This window comes from Castor canadensis, chromosome 10, assembly GCF_047511655.1.
Source record: "Castor canadensis chromosome 10, mCasCan1.hap1v2, whole genome shotgun sequence".
NCBI classification, from domain to species: Eukaryota; Metazoa; Chordata; class Mammalia; order Rodentia; family Castoridae; genus Castor; species Castor canadensis.
Window position 1 is genome coordinate 107013525 of NC_133395.1, and position 12863 is coordinate 107026387.

At 38.2% G+C, this 12863-nt stretch overlaps 1 protein-coding gene across 1 annotated transcript; it reads right to left on the reverse strand.

Moving 5' to 3' along the window:
* Positions 1–10308: 10308 nt before the first annotated feature.
* Positions 10309–10626, reverse strand: LOC141411337 (prothymosin alpha-like). The gene has a single exon (XM_074042836.1). The coding sequence runs from the start codon at positions 10624–10626 to the stop codon at positions 10309–10311; it is 318 nt and encodes a 105-aa protein (XP_073898937.1).
* Positions 10627–12863: the final 2237 nt, after the last annotated feature.

Below are 12863 nucleotides of genomic sequence, written 5' to 3' on the forward strand. Positions count from 1 at the left end.
TTGTTTTTTCAGACAGGATCTTACTGTGTTTCCAGGCTGGCTTCAGATTTGTTGTTCTCTTGCATATGTCTCTTCAGTACTGGGCATGAGCCATCCCACCTCACTCTTCATCATGAGTATTTCATGTTCTTCTTGGAAACAAAACCCACTATGGTTTGGGACCGCCCTGCCAACTCTGTAGCTCCCAGAAGTTTCTTGTTCTTAGGTTAGTCCACATTCACCCTCCAGCAATTCATAAAATTTCCTAATGGCTTTTAGTCCTGTAGCTACTGCTTTGGGTAAGCAGATCTTGGCTATAGCTCCCTGGGTTTGCCTGTCCCTCCTGGTTTTGAGTGGCAGTTTGCTTTGCAAACTTAGTTCTCTGAAGGGCCTGAGAAAAGATTTTATTTTTCAGTTTGCTCAGCTTTTTGTTGTTATAAGGATGGGAGACAACTCTCATGCTCTCTGTGTGTTGGGAAACCAGAAGTATAGTGTTCACTTTTCACTTGGACCCCTATCTTGGTGGAGGGAAATGCTGAGGAAACTAAAAGCAACATATTTTATAATTTAGAAAATCTGATAAGCAAGGATGAAACCAATCACTAAAATGCATTTGAGAGTTGAGTTATTCATGTTTATATGTTGTATGTTGTCTTTAATTTCCATAGCCAATAGGGATGTCTAATGATGCAACTATGGGTCTCCTGTGTAAAGGTCAGGGTTTATATTTGTTGTCACCTAGTAAATTAGATAAAAATATCAAGAAGAAATACCAGGAATGTGTTTTGGCCATTTTCTTTTTTCATTTTCCCCTTAATGACTTGAAAACACTTCTGAATGAGTATATTTATGATCCAAATATTTACAATTTCTATGTTTATCACTGCTTTCTTCTGGATTTAAATCCTTCCCATTGAAGTATATCCTTCAGTAGTTTTTTTTCAGTAATGACTTCTTAGTGATTAACTCAGTCTGTCTGTCAGATGTTTTGGGCAGTTGTTTCTCTTCTGGATTCCTCATTCTCCCCTCCAGCAGACCTTTAGAGACTGATGCTAGGGGCTGAGCTGATTTACATTTTAAACTCTAGTCATGAACTTTTTCATAGTATCCTAGACACCATTGCAGCCCAACTAGGGCAGCTGCATCCCCAGGGTGGTCCTTCAGCTCCAGAGTCTTTGTTCAACAAAGCCCTTTGGTACTGTTGTGGTTTTCTATTTCCAGTTTACTCTTTCTCTCCTAACTCTATTCAAAAGTATCTGCTGCTCTTGGCCTTTTCTTTTATCTTTTTTTTAAAATTGTGCTTTGGTACTAACCAGTGTGTGGAAAAGGTACAATATGTTGGAGAGAAGGAGAGTATTGTTTCTTGGACAGTTTTTCTATTCATGTTTTTTATTTTGGCCAGTTCTTTTATTTATACTCCTGTGGCCTAGGTACTTGGGAGGCCAGCTACCCTCCTGACCTCTTTGTGTTCTTGAAGGAAACCAGATATAAATTGAACACCAAGTAGAATGTCGGTATGGTTGTAGAAATTTGGCAGAGAGCAAGCTTTGCTGAATATCTGTCAGGCCAGGTGAAAGGACCAGATGTTTGTAGCTGGTGATGTAAATATTTTGTATAGTAAATAAACAAATGTCTAAAGAAAAAAAAACTCAGTCTGTCTGAAGTTGTCTTGCATTTTTATTTGTAATCACATAATATTTTAGCTACATATGAGATTTTTAATTGTTGTACTGGGCTGGGGTACATTGTAGCATTTATGAAAGTTCTTACAATATATCAAGTATGTCGTACTTGAATGCACCACTTCCACTATTCTCCTCATACCTGTATATGGGATTTAATTAATAAGTTTTATTGCCTCATAGGTTGGCCATAACCTTTGTGCTTCAGTTTACATTGTTACTTTTGAAATAATGGCTTGCTACATAATTGTTGTTTTTCTTTGTACGTCATATGCATTTTTTTTCTGTTTGCTTTAAGACTATTTTGCTTGACTATTGTACTCTTTATATATCTCAGTTAAGAGATAACAGTATAAAATATATTAAGTTAAAAGAACTTGAAAGAAAAGCTATTTTGTTCTCTCAAACTTGAGAATAAACTGATTTAAATTATGCTAAGCACTTTTACAAATGGGACTAAAATTTCAGAGATCAGAAACAGAGTGGATATCCAATTTCAGCTGTGTAGACTGGTTAACACTGCTTCTCCTTTCACTGCTATAATATATGACCCTGATGGGTAAAATATAAGAGTAGAAACAAGACTAAATCATACATCTAAGAAAAAAAAGAGAGAAAAATCATTGGGTGCTTGAAATGAAGAAGAAATTTAAATTAGAAGGATGTATTTGCTGCATGACATCATGGTAACTAGGAATTATTTTTTAATAGGCACTATTTCTTATTAACATATTAGTTGTACAAAGAGAGTTTTGTTGTGATAGTTTCAACATGCATAAAACGTACTTTGATCATATTCATCCTTCTATTACTCTTATCCCCCTCACTCAAACCACCCTCCTGTTTTAGCTTTCTTGCAACATTTTTTTTATTGTTTTTACATTTATTCATATGTGGATCCATTGTTTGGGCTACCTCTCCCCCTCCCCGTCTCCCCTTGTTTCTGGGCAGAGAAAATGTAAGAGATAATAAGAAAGACATAGCATTTGTGCTAGTTTGAGATAATGGTCACTATACAGAGAGATTCCTAGCTTCGCTTCCATGTACATGTGTATTGCAACCCATGTCTACCAGACCTATTCACTACTTCCTGGTCACCTTCCCATAGTGGCTTCTGCCAGTTTAAGATTACTGTATTTGCTTGCCTACAGTGAGCACATAAGCCACATTCAAGTTTTAGGTTTCCTTTCTTTTCCCTATTCCTCCTGCACGCATTCTCCCCTTAGTGTGTGACCCATGTCCAACAACATTACTGCAATTATTTTAAGTTTACAATCTGCATATGAGGGAGAACATGTGATTTTTGGCCTTTTGTGCCTGGCTAGCTTTGCTTAAGATGATGTTCTCCAGTTCCATCCATTTACTTGTGAATAACAAAATTTCATTCTTCTTCATGGTTGAATAAAATTCCATTGTGTATAAATACCACATTTTCTTAATCCATTTGTCAGTAGTGGGGTATCTTGGCTGTCTCCATAGCTTGGCTATTGTGAATAGTATTGCAATAAACATGGGTGTGCAGGTGCCTCTGGAGTAACCTGTGTCACAGTCTTTTGGGTGTATCCCCAAGAGTGGTATTGCTGGATCATGTGGTAGATCAACGTTTAGCTTTTTAAGTAGCCTCCAAATTTTTTTCCAGAGTGGTTGTACTAGTTTACATTCCCACCAGCAGTGTAAGAGGGTTCCTTTTTCCCCACATCCTCACCAACACCTGTTGTTAGTGGAGTTCTTGATGATAGCTATTCTAATAGGAGTCAGGTTTTTTTTTTTTTTTTTTCATTTATCTTTTATTATTCATATGTGCATACAAGGCTTGATTCATTTCTCCCCCCTGCCCCCACCCCCTCCCTTACCACCCACTCCACCCCCTCCCGCTCCCCCCCTCAATACCCAGCAGAAACTATTTTGCCCTTATCTCTAATTTTGTTGTAGAGAGAGTATAAGCAATAATAGGAAGGAACAAGGGTTTTTGCTGGTTGAGATAAGGATAGCTATACAGGGCATTGACTCATTGATTTCCTGTGCATGGGTGTTACCTTCTAGGTTAATTCTTTTTTATCTAACCTTTTCTCTAGTTCCTGGTCCCCTTTTTTTTTGATTTGCATTTTTTTTATGGCCAGAGATGGTGAGCATTTTTCATGTGTTTTTTTTTTTTTGGCTATTTGGACTTCTTCCTTTGAAAAAGTTCTGTTTAGTTCAGTTGCCCACTTCTTTGTTGGTTTATTGATTTGGGGGGAAGTTTAGTTTTTTGAGCTCCCTGTATATTATGGTCATCAGTCCTTTGCATGGTGTATAAATAGCAAATATTTTCTCCCACCCTGTGGGTGGTCTCTTCAATTTAGAGACCATTTCTTTTGTTGTGCAGAAGCTTTGTAATTTTATGAAGTCCCATTTGTCCATCCTTTCTCTTAGTTGCTGGGCTGCTGGAGTTCTACTGAGGAAGTCCTTGCCTGTATCTATTGTTTCCAGAGTATTCCCTGCTCTTTCCTGTACTAAGTTCAAGGTTTCAGGTCTGATATTAAGGTCCTTAATTCACTTTGAGTTGATACTAGTACAGGGTGACAGGCATGGATGTACTTTCAGTTTTTTGCAGGTTGATAATTACTTTTCCTAGCAACATTTGTTGAAGAGGCTGTCTTTTCTCCATCATATGTTTTTGGTACCTTTGTCAAAAATACAGTGGGCATAGCTGTGTGGATTCATATCTGGGTCCTCTGTTCTGTTCCACTGGTCTTCATATCTGTTTTTGTGCCAGTATCATGCTGTTTTTATTGCTATGACTCTGTAGTATAGTTTGAAGTCAGGTATTGTGATACCTCCAGCATTACTCTTTTTACTAAGTATTGCCTTGGCTATTTGCAGTGTCTTGTGTTTCCAAATGAACTTTATGGTATATTTTTCAATCTCTGTGATGAATGTCTTTGGGATTTTGATGGGAATTGCATTGAACATGTAGATTGCTTTTGGTAGTATAGCCATTTTTACTATGTTGATTCTACCAATCCATGAATATGGACGATCTTTCCACCTTCTGTAGTCTTCCTCGATCTCTTTCTTCAGAGGTTTGTAGTTCTCCTTGTAGAGGTCATTCACATCCTTTGTTAAGTTTATTCCTAGGTATTTGATTTTTTTGAGGTTATTGTAAATGGAATTGTTTTCCTATATTCTTTCTCAGTTTGTTCAATGATGGTGTATAGAAAGGCTACTGATTTTTGTATGTTGATTTTGTATCCTGATACATTGTTGAAACTGTTTATGATATCTAGGAGTTTTTGGGTAGGGTGTTTTTGGTCTTTGAAGTATATGATCATGTTGTTTGCAAACAGACATACTTTGACAGTTTCTTTACCTATTTGTATTCCTTTTATTTCTTCTTCTTGCCTTATTGCTCTGGCTAGGAATTCCAGGATGATGTTGAATACGAATGGGGAGAGTTGATATCCTTGTCTCATTCCTGACTTTGGGGAAAATGGTTTCAGTTTTTCCCCATTAAGTATGGTATTGGCTATAGGTTTGTCATACATAGCTTTTATAATGTTGAGGTACTTTCCTTCTATTCCTAGTTTTCTTAGAGCTTTTATCATGAAGTGGTGTTGAATCTTATCAAAGGCTTTTTCTGTTTCTTGAGTTTATCAAGTGTTTTTTGTCTTTGCTTCTGTTATTGATTTCCTGCAAATTTTTAAAAATGGGTTTCATAATGAACGTTTCAGACATTCAGACAAGGTATTTTGATCATATTTACAAGAATACCTTTTTTTTAAGTACTGGAGATTGGATCTAGTTTCTTTCAAATGCTAGAAAAGTCTTCTACCACTTGAGCTATGCTTCAAGTCTTAACCTGGGCTTCTGCAAGGTACATATTAGAACTGATTTCCTCTCCACAGTGATCTTCATTTGGAGCACTAGATGATAAGCATTTGCATTTTTGGGTTTATCCTCTTGGAAAGCTCCTTCCTGCAAAGCAGATGCTATGCTGAGTGGCCACATACAGCATTCCTACAGGATGAGTATGGCAGTGAAAGAAATCCATGTGGAAGAACACCAAGGTATTTCAACCAAGTCCATTGCTGAATGAAGCACTTTGGTGATCAGCCAACACCAGGTGGAGAAGAAAAATTGCCCAGCTGAGCCCAATAAATACACAGAATCATGAGAAATAATAAATTGTCATTGGTTTAATCAACTAAGCTTTGGGAGAAGATGACCAAAATAGCTAAGGATCAAAATACCCAGTCAAAATAGATCTTAAACTGTTTTCCAAGACTGAGTGTCAATGATATTCATTTATTTGTTCATTTATCCTCTCAAAGCAACATTTAATGGAGGACAGTTTTGTGCTGGTCAATAAAATTTGTAAAGGGTCTAAGGGAAAAAGCTACAAATGACAGAAAAATATGTGCAATCACTATTTAAATAAGACTTCATTTTAGAAATGGATGTTTGTTTCTTTTAGAAAATTTAAAATGGTCTTGACTGTGAAGCAAATAATTTAGGCTAATCTATAATGGCAACTACATTTTCCAGTCTGTAACTGGAGCTAGAGCCTATGCATCAAGGCTACATCCTTCCAGGTCTATCACAGTTGCCTATATTTACAGATAGATGAATGATTTTCAAAATTTGAATGCATTGTATTTTTATTGCAACCTGAGACAAATTGTCTTTTTCTGCTTTGAAATGCATTCTTTCACTTCAGGCTTCTGACAACCTCAGTTCAAATTTGCTGTTCATCATGACTTTGGGGAGCAATTATTAACATCCCAGACTAAGATGTTCTCATTTGTTAAAACAGATGATAAGAGCATGTGCATTATAAGGTAAGAGCCAAATAAATTTTAACTATTATTATCTTAGGTGGTTTTTGGATCACCAATTCTGCTTTAGGGAGTGTTTTTGTTTCTTAAAAATTATCTAAAGAAAATAGTGTTCATTTTTCTTTCCCAAGAGATAAAAACCAACGAGTCAGGTCCTTCTTAGTATTAACTACATCCTTCTGCTTAACTATATGTTTTTGGAAATTAATCATTTTAGCAAGTAATACTAAACTTGAGAAAATGTATTATGCTTAGCTGCGTAAAGGAATAGGGAAGCAGGGAGAAAGAAATTAACTCTTTTCTGGAAAAATGCATAAAGATGTAGAAATTGATCAATGACAGAGCCCCACTTTCTATGAACTCTGGTTTGATGAGTATTGAACAGTGAGTTCTAACCAAGCTGACAAACTTTGGAACTCCTAATTTGCATAAAGTAGGAAGCCTCCAATTGTCATGCATATAGAAATCATGGATGAAGATTGGTTGTTGATTTTGCCACAGTGTTGCTATGCTTTCAAATCCTGTCTGGTTACTTCTTATCCTCATGTTTTCATTCAAGAGACTAGCATGTATGTTATGGTTTGTATGTGAAGTGTCCCTATAGGCTCATTTGTTGGTTCCCAGCTGTAGGTGCTATTTTGGGAGATCCTAGAAATGTTAGTTGGAGCCTAGCTAGAGGAAGTAGATTACTGAGGGTGTGTCCTTGGGGACAATACCTTGTTCCTGGTGGCCCCTTTCCATCTCTCCCTCCTCCTTGATTGCCATGAGGTGTGCAAGTCTGCTCTGTCACATGCTCCCCACCATGATTCTTCAGCCTCGCCTCAGGCTCACAGCAATGGAGCCAGCTGATCATGGACTGAAACCTCTGAAACCAGGAGTCAAAATGTTTCTCTCAGGTATTTATCACAGCAGCAAAAATGCTCACTAACACAGTGTATGTTTTCCTGAATGTTCCTGGACACCTTGTGCCTTTATTTCTTTTTTTGAGATGGGGGTCTCACTATATTGATCAGGCTGGCTTTAAACTTTTAGGCTTAAATGATCTTCTTGCCTCGACCTCTGATGGCTGGGACTATAGGCACATGACCACACCTGGTTTACCTTGTGCATTCATATTGCACTCTTAATGTTTAGAGGAAAAGTGATAATTCTAAACATTGGACTGCATAAGGTAGTTTGAAGCAGGGAGGTATGAATTAGAAAAATATTTAAGTTCACATTCTTCCTTTTCTATGGAATATTAAAAACTTGGCACAGGTGTTTCAAACCTGGGATCTCATGCTGGGTTTCTTGTTAATTTCTGTACTTTTAGATGAAGACAGGTGTGATTGGTGTTGCATGCCTGCAATCCCAGAATTTGAGAAACTGAGGCAGGAGGATGTTGAATTTGAGGTTATCTTGGGATATATAACAAGACTCTATCTTAAAAAAAACCAACAACCCTGAAAACATATACGGATGATTTAAGACACCCTCAGACAGGCACTCAGTCACTTACAGACACACACACTATTGTTCTGATGACTTAATTCTCTCCACACAACTTTCTTTTTTTTTCTTTTTTTTATTGTTTTATTATACATATGTGCATACAAGGCTTGGGTCATTTCTCCCCCCTGCCCCCACCCCCTCCCTTACCACCCATTCCGCCCCCTCCCTCTCCCCCCACTCCCTCAATACCCAGCAGAAACTGTTTTGCCCTTATCTCTAATTTTGTTGAAGAGAGTATAAGCAATAATAGGAAGGAACAAGTGTTTTTGCTGGTTGAGATAAGGATAGCTATACAGGGAGTTGACTCACATTAATTTCCTGTGCTTGTGTGTTACCTTCTAGGTTAATTCTTTTTGATCTAACCTTTTCTCTAGTTCCTGGTCCCCTATTCCTATTGGCCTCAGTTGCTTTTAAGGTATCTGCATTAAGGGCAACAAATGCTAGCTAATTTTTTAGGTGTCTTACCTATCTTCACCCCTCCCTTGTGTGCTCTCACTTTTATCATGTGCTAAAAGTCCAATCCCATTGCTGTGTTTGCCCTTGATCTAATGTCCACATATGAAGGAGAATATATGATTTTTGGTCTTTTGGACCAGGCTAACCTCACTCAGAATGATGTTCTCCAATTCCATCCATTTACTAGCAAATGATAACATTTCATTCTTCTTCATGGCTGCATAGAATTCCATTGTGTATAGATACACATTTTCTTGATCCATTCGTCAGTGGTGGGGCATCTTGGCTATTTCCATAACTTGGCTATTGTGAATAGTGCCACAATAAACATGGGTGTGCAGGTGCCTCTAGAGTAACCTGTGTCACAGTCTTTTGGGTATATCCCCAAGAGTGGTATTGCTGGATCAAATGGTAGATCGATGTTTAGCTTTTTAAGTAGCCTCCAAATTTTTTTCCAGAGTGGTTGTACTAGTTTACATTCCAACCAACAGTGTAAGAAGTTCCTTTCTCTCCGCATCCTTGCCAACACAACTTTCTTCAGTTCCATTCATAGACTCACAGAAGGAATGCCCAGCTGTTAACTAAGAGTAAAGTCCTGTTCACGGAACAGGATTGTTCTGTGAGCTGTCACATGGATACCCCTATAACAGTTCATGAAGCTCTGTCCTCAGCAGAAATTGTGGAATTTTTGCTTGGAGACAAGCTTTGCTAAGATTATGGACATATATCACTCACAATGTCTCCTTTCCTTATTCCCCTGCTGTTACAGCACCAAAGGCATGGAGAGACAGGCCACTGTTAGGTGGAAGTTATCAAGTGAGTGGTGGGTCATGAGAAGAGGAGGTGGTAAAGATGTCACATAGAACCTAAACTATATAACTTTATAATCATGAAAGGCAGATTAGATTTCAGAAGAAGAGATATTCCACCTTCCCTCCCTCCCTGCATTCTTTTCTTTTTTGGTGGGAACTGGGGTTTGAACTCAGGGCTTCATACTTGCAAAGCAGATACTCTACCATTTAAGCTATGCCTCCAGTCAATTTTGGAGATGGGCTCTGGTTATTTTGGAGATGGGCTCTCACAAACCCATGTGTCATGATGAGTTCCTCTCAGTAACATCTAATCAAGAGACATATGTTGATTTTTCCTATTACTGATGATATTAAATTTGATCACTTGACTAATGTGTTGTCTAGAGTTCTTCCTTGAAAGGACACCTTTCTCCATTTTTTTTAGGTAGAACAGCTCAGCAAAAGAAAATTCTGGTTTATTGTTGGACAACATTGTTTCACACATAGATCAAACAGGTCAAAAAATATACAGCAACTTCACAGACAAAAAAGAAACCTTTTATCTTGGGCCTTTTCAACCATCTCATGCAAACCAACTACTTACAGTACAGCTAAGTACATATACAAAAAAAGTTACTGGAATGCTCAGAATACAATTTTTTTGTTGTGCTTTTGCTTTTGGTACAAGGTTCTTTTCTCCTTGGAGACTATAATGAACATGGTCAGACCACAGTCAAGTCAGAAGAAGGACAGAGAACCCTCTGAAGGCTGGTTTGGTCATCTGACCCCTAAACAATACATACAAAAATATAAAATGTAAGCAAAAAATACAAACAAATATTCCTTTTTAAAGTACTTTTAGGAAAAAAAGCAGGGCCTTGGACATTTTGTTTTTTCCTCCCCAGCTGCAAATTCACGTTGTGGTTTTGGTGGTGTGGGGAGCTTGGGTGGCACTGCCCGCAGTGGGCAAGCGGCCGGGTCTCTCTACTTGAAGGTGACTTCGTTTGGATACTAAGACAGGAAGTGGAGGGTGACTAGGTCATGGCAGCCTTTTTTTTTAAAGTTTAACTTTTACTTTTTTGCTGTCTAGACATCCTAATTAGACTTCTGCCTCTTGGTATCAACATCACCATCCTTATCATCTTCAGCTGCCTGTTTGCCCGTGGCTGCTTCAGCCTCCTCATCTTCATCTCCATCCTCTTCTTCATCATCACCTTCCTCCTCCTCCTCTTCCTCCCCGCCTTCTTCCTCTTCATCTACCTCACTGTCAGTCTCCTGCTCTCCATTTTCCTCTTTAGTTTTTCCATTCGCAGGAATGTCTCTTCCATTTTCTGTCTCCTCCACAACTTCTTTCTTCTCCTTTAAGTCCTTGATGGTGATCTCAGAGCTGGTGTCCTCAGCCGCATCTGACATGTGGGGCTCACTGGTGGATAAAAAGTGAGGGTTCGGGACTCTGGGGAGAAAGCTGCGGGGTCCTCAGTGGAGGAGGAGGAGGAGGAAGTGCGCGGTGGAGGTAGCTGTGACAAGGGGGACCCGGAGAGAGTGCAAAGACGGCTTTTCAGAGCAGCTAGTCACCGTTCTCTATTTTAATGAATATGTGATCTATGTTTTACTTTTGCAGTGCTGGGGATTGAACGCAGGCTGTTCATATTAGGCAAGGGCTGTAGCACTAAACTATACTTACAGCTCTAACAGATTATCCTTAGAGTGATACTTTGGAACGAAGTTACGTTTACTTCTGAGCTTTTTCAAATTGGCTTTAGCATCCATGTATGACTAGTACTGAACTCACTATTTTGGGGGATGAAAATAACCTTATATATATTATTGCCAAGTGGGTGTAGAGAGACTAGAATGTTGACTTTTTATGTCTTGATGGTTGCAGAGAGCAAGAACATAAAAAGACCTTGAGGCAAGCATAGTGGTCCACAGATGGAAGCCATATGACTCATGTGAGATGGAGGCTAAAATATTGTGGGACAATAACAGTTATTAACTTTGGAGATTTGGCCTAACATCAGCTCTGTTGAGGCAATAGTTTGTATTTTATTTATGCCTTTTAAATCAGAAGTGACTTTCTTTGTGACAGAACTTATCTGGATTCTAAAAGTTCCAGAACTAGCCAGACAGGGTGTTGGATACTAAACAGTAAAACAGGGGAGGGAATGATATTTATGAATAGATTCTCCTTTGCCAGCCAGGTGGGCAGGTTATCAGAGAAGACAGTGGCAGGCTTTAAGCACCTAGGTAGGCAGGAAGATTTAGTGAGATGTGAGGTTGCTGACAGGTGGGCAGAGCAGTAAGGGAAGCCAGGGATCATTACTGGAACCTGAGTAGGATCAGCAAACCTCTGTTGCTCATGGAAGGGCAGATGGGGTTTTCTAGTCAGCAGGTATTAAGGGATTAAGTTTATGTTTACCATGTTGCATAGGAACAAATAGAAATTGAAAAGGGTGCAGGGAGGATGTGTGTTGCAAACATACTGTAATGGAGCACGGTGGAACCTCAAAGTCTTGCTAACTTGACTTTGGATAGCATGATTGGTTTATACTGATAAAAGTTCAAGAACATAAAACTGCTGAAAAAGTATTTCAATTGATTTCAGGTATAAGAAATTGAGGACAAATTGAGTTCTCATTAACAGAAAATATTTTTTCATATGCTGTAGTTTTAAAATTCTGAAGATATCAGTGCCTTTCTTTTAGACATGTCTTTAAAAAATGCCATTCTTTGGGAGGAGTGGATTCCAATATTCTTTTTTTTTAAAGATAGTATCTCACTATGTATCCCAGACTGGCCTTGAGCTCAAGACCCTCCAGCCTCAGCCTCCAAAGTGAGCACCACAGTGTCCTGCTGGTGGATTTGAATCTTAATGAGGCAGACAAGTTTGATTTGCTGTCAAATACAATGTGTATGGTAGTGGTGAAAGAGCAATGATATCCTCTTGTGAGGATAATCTAATTTCGTTACCATTATGATAAGTGAGATCTTCACAACCTGTCATTCTATTGTAATGAAGACTTGATCATCTACTTGACATTTTAGACATAGATTTTGATGCTTAGTGATAGGAGAAGGCTTCAAACTGCTCTGAGTAATGGCTTTCAACTTTTTTTTCCCATCTCTCTTTTGCCATGCTAGGAATGGAACCCAGGGCCTCTTGCATAATAGGAAAGCACTCTACCACTGAGCTACATCCCCAATCTGGTAGCACTTAAACTTTTTGATAGCAATGTCCACAAAATTAATTTTCTATTGAGAGTTAGTGATACACACTCATAAATGTTGTAAAGATTTCACAAAACAATGTTGATATAGTGATATTTTCTATTTTAGTAGATTTTATCCCATTTCTTTATTCTATTTAGATTATGCACTCATACAGTCAAAGTTCCTACTTGGTTCTGAAAGGCTTTTGTTAAAGGGCAAGGGGTTTAATGTGCTATTTGCTAGTTGAGTTTTTTCTAGGGCTATTTAAAGTAATATTTTCCAATCAAGGGTAGAGAAATTAATAACAGTTGAAAATGGAAATGTATCATACATAAATGTATTTAATATATTTATGTTACATATGTCTTATGTATATTTATGAGTATACATACTCACACATGCATATACACACATGCTTTTTTTTTTACTGTGAATCTTAG

Coding starts and splice junctions, on each gene's coding strand:
- LOC141411337 (XM_074042836.1), bottom strand. CDS start 10,626: ATGTCAGATGCGGCTGAGGACACCAGCTCTGAGATCACCATCAAGGAC.